The 2,500-nt window shown below is 39.2% G+C and overlaps 1 protein-coding gene across 3 annotated transcripts in view; it reads left to right on the forward strand.

Moving 5' to 3' along the window:
* The first annotated feature begins 264 nt into the window (after positions 1-264).
* Positions 265-2,500, forward strand: part of ehmt2 (euchromatic histone-lysine N-methyltransferase 2) — a 30,519-nt gene continuing 28,283 nt past the window's right edge. For all 3 annotated transcript variants that reach the window (XM_053236703.1, XM_053236705.1, XM_053236704.1), the window contains exons 1-3: positions 265-367; positions 2,287-2,326; positions 2,442-2,500. The exon at positions 2,442-2,500 is cut by the window's right edge and continues 10 nt beyond it. In XM_053236703.1, the coding sequence (XP_053092678.1) occupies positions 338-367; positions 2,287-2,326; positions 2,442-2,500 (129 nt within the window). In that variant the 5' untranslated portion in view covers positions 265-337. The remainder of the gene's footprint in view (positions 368-2,286; positions 2,327-2,441) is intronic.

Below are 2,500 nucleotides of genomic sequence, written 5' to 3' on the forward strand. Positions count from 1 at the left end.
GAAAATTAAATAAATTTAAAGTCTCACTGATTAAATTTAGTGATTATATTTTCAAAGGCAGGTTAAAAGTTCTCTTTATGTTTTTTTCGGTCTTACAGTAACCAAAATAAACAATAAATATTTAGCAAGTTATATACATAAAAGTGTATATATATTAAGCAAGACATAAATTTGTCACAACAACAACAATAACAATAATTTATAGCATTTTTTTTCCGGTAATCGAACTGTAGGGACTTTTATTGTGAAATATGGTCAAGCTCGGCGGCCATCTTGTGTCCGTTTCCGCAGTGTGTCGGTGTTCACACTGTGCGTTTTGTTTCTTTTCGGGACTAACATGTCGGCGGAGGGGAGAAGGATGGAACAGGTGGGTGCACAAACTTATAGTCACTGCGGTAGACTGGTTTATTTTTACTGCTGCAGCAGATACACATGTGCATTTACACAGATGTGTGTGTGTGTGTGTGTGTGTGTGCGTGTGAGAGAGAGAGAGAGAGAGAGATAGAGATGCACGAGCAGTAAAGACTCCTTTTCTACAAGAGAGAGATAAATACATTATTATACAGAGAGAGAGAGAGAGATAAATGCATGGACAGGGAGAGAGAGAGAGAGAGAGAGATAAATGCATGGACAGGGAGAGAGAGAGAGAGAGAGAGAGAGAGATAAATGCATGGACAGGGAGAGAGAGAGATAAATGCATGGACAGGGAGAGAGAGAGAGAGATAAATGCATGGACAGGGAGAGAGAGACAGGAAGAGAAAGATGGACAGAGAGAGACAGGAAGAGAGAGAGACAGATGGAGAGACAGGAAGAGAAAGAGACAGATGGAGAGACAGTAAGAGAGAGAGACAGATGGAGAGACAGGAAGAGAGAGAGACAGATGGAGAGATAGGAAGAGAGAGATGGACAGAGAGAGACAGATGGAGAGACAGTAAGAGAGAGAGAGAGGAAGAGAGAGAGACAGATGGAGAGACAGGAAGAGAAAGATGGACAGAAAGAGACAGATGGAGAGACAGGAAGAGAGAGAGACAGATGGAGAGACAGGAAGAGAAAGATGGACAGAGAGAGACAGATGGAGAGACAGGAAGAGAGAGAGACAGATGGAGAGACAGTAAGAGAGAGATGGACAGAGAGAGACAGATGGAGAGACAGGAAGAGAGAGAGACAGGAAGAGAAAGATGGACAGAGAGAGACAGATGGAGAGACAGGAAGAGAGAGAGACAGATGGAGAGACAGTAAGAGAGAGATGGACAGAGAGAGACAGATAGAGAGACAGGAAGAGAGAGACACAGAAAGAGAGAGACAGATTGAGGGAGAGACAGACAGGAGTGAGAGAGAATATAAATGATACTCAGATATTGGAAATTTATTGTACAAATATTGTACAAATTTTTTTTTTGTGATGTTTTTATTTCTTTAATACATTGTTTTTATTTGTGACATTTTTTTATTTCTTCGTGACGTTGTTTTTATTTATTTTTTCTCTGTCCTTTGGACTTTTTCACAATTTTAGTGTTAAAATGTGCAATTAAAATGTTACATTTTGTGTCAGTGACCAACACCATATAATGGACTAAAATGCGTCGTATCGCAGTTATTTACGAATTTTAAAATTTTGAAGGAACTCGCCCCAGGCTCAGTCAGGAGCGACGTGAAGGGGTCCAAACACTTTAAAGTTAATAAGAACAACGTGACACACGCTGCTTATGTTAATAAGATGGAAATTGGGCTTCTACAGTAATTTTATTTGTAAATGTTCTAGAAGAAACATCCTGTGATAACGATGATGGTTTGAAATGTTCACGAGAAGTCGTGTTTTTTTAATATTGTGATACTATTGTGTAACTAATTATCGATACATGCGAACACACAGTATGGTATGTTTCAGTAAAATTTGAGTTCTCTCGTTGTTTATGTGAGGACACTGTTGCTAGGCAACTGGAAAGATGTACGCTGAGCATGAGCTAGCTAATGATTAAGGGTAACGAGTCATCTAGCTAGCATGTAGCTGTAATCACACACACACACACACACACACACACACGCAGTGACATTGATACAGAATTGTCGAGAACGTCAACATTTACCTCAGATGTGTTGTTAAATTCCTAACAAGGCACTTTATTTGACTAAAATTAGGCTGCAGTTCAGTTAATATCAACTCTTAACACATTTTCTGACATGTTGAGACTCGTGATGGAAAATTTCAATGCATGAGCCGTTCGTGTGGAATCTTCTCGTGAACGCTGTGACGGAAAATATTGTTATATTTTGTGTTTTACTCAGGATCCGTCCGTTTGTAGTCCAGCGCACTGCGAACCTGTAGGTAAGCACATTTTGTTTCATTTGGAATAAAATTACTTATGAAAATAAAAATAATTTACTTGTGAAAAATATATAAATGTATACTAACTCATTTTTGTGAACTAATACGCTAACAGAGGGGAGCGTGTCGCCGAAAGACAGACAGAGTGGTGAGAAATCGGCGACATCCGGAAAA

This window comes from Pangasianodon hypophthalmus, chromosome 9, assembly GCF_027358585.1.
Source record: "Pangasianodon hypophthalmus isolate fPanHyp1 chromosome 9, fPanHyp1.pri, whole genome shotgun sequence".
Taxonomy (NCBI): domain Eukaryota; kingdom Metazoa; phylum Chordata; class Actinopteri; order Siluriformes; family Pangasiidae; genus Pangasianodon; species Pangasianodon hypophthalmus.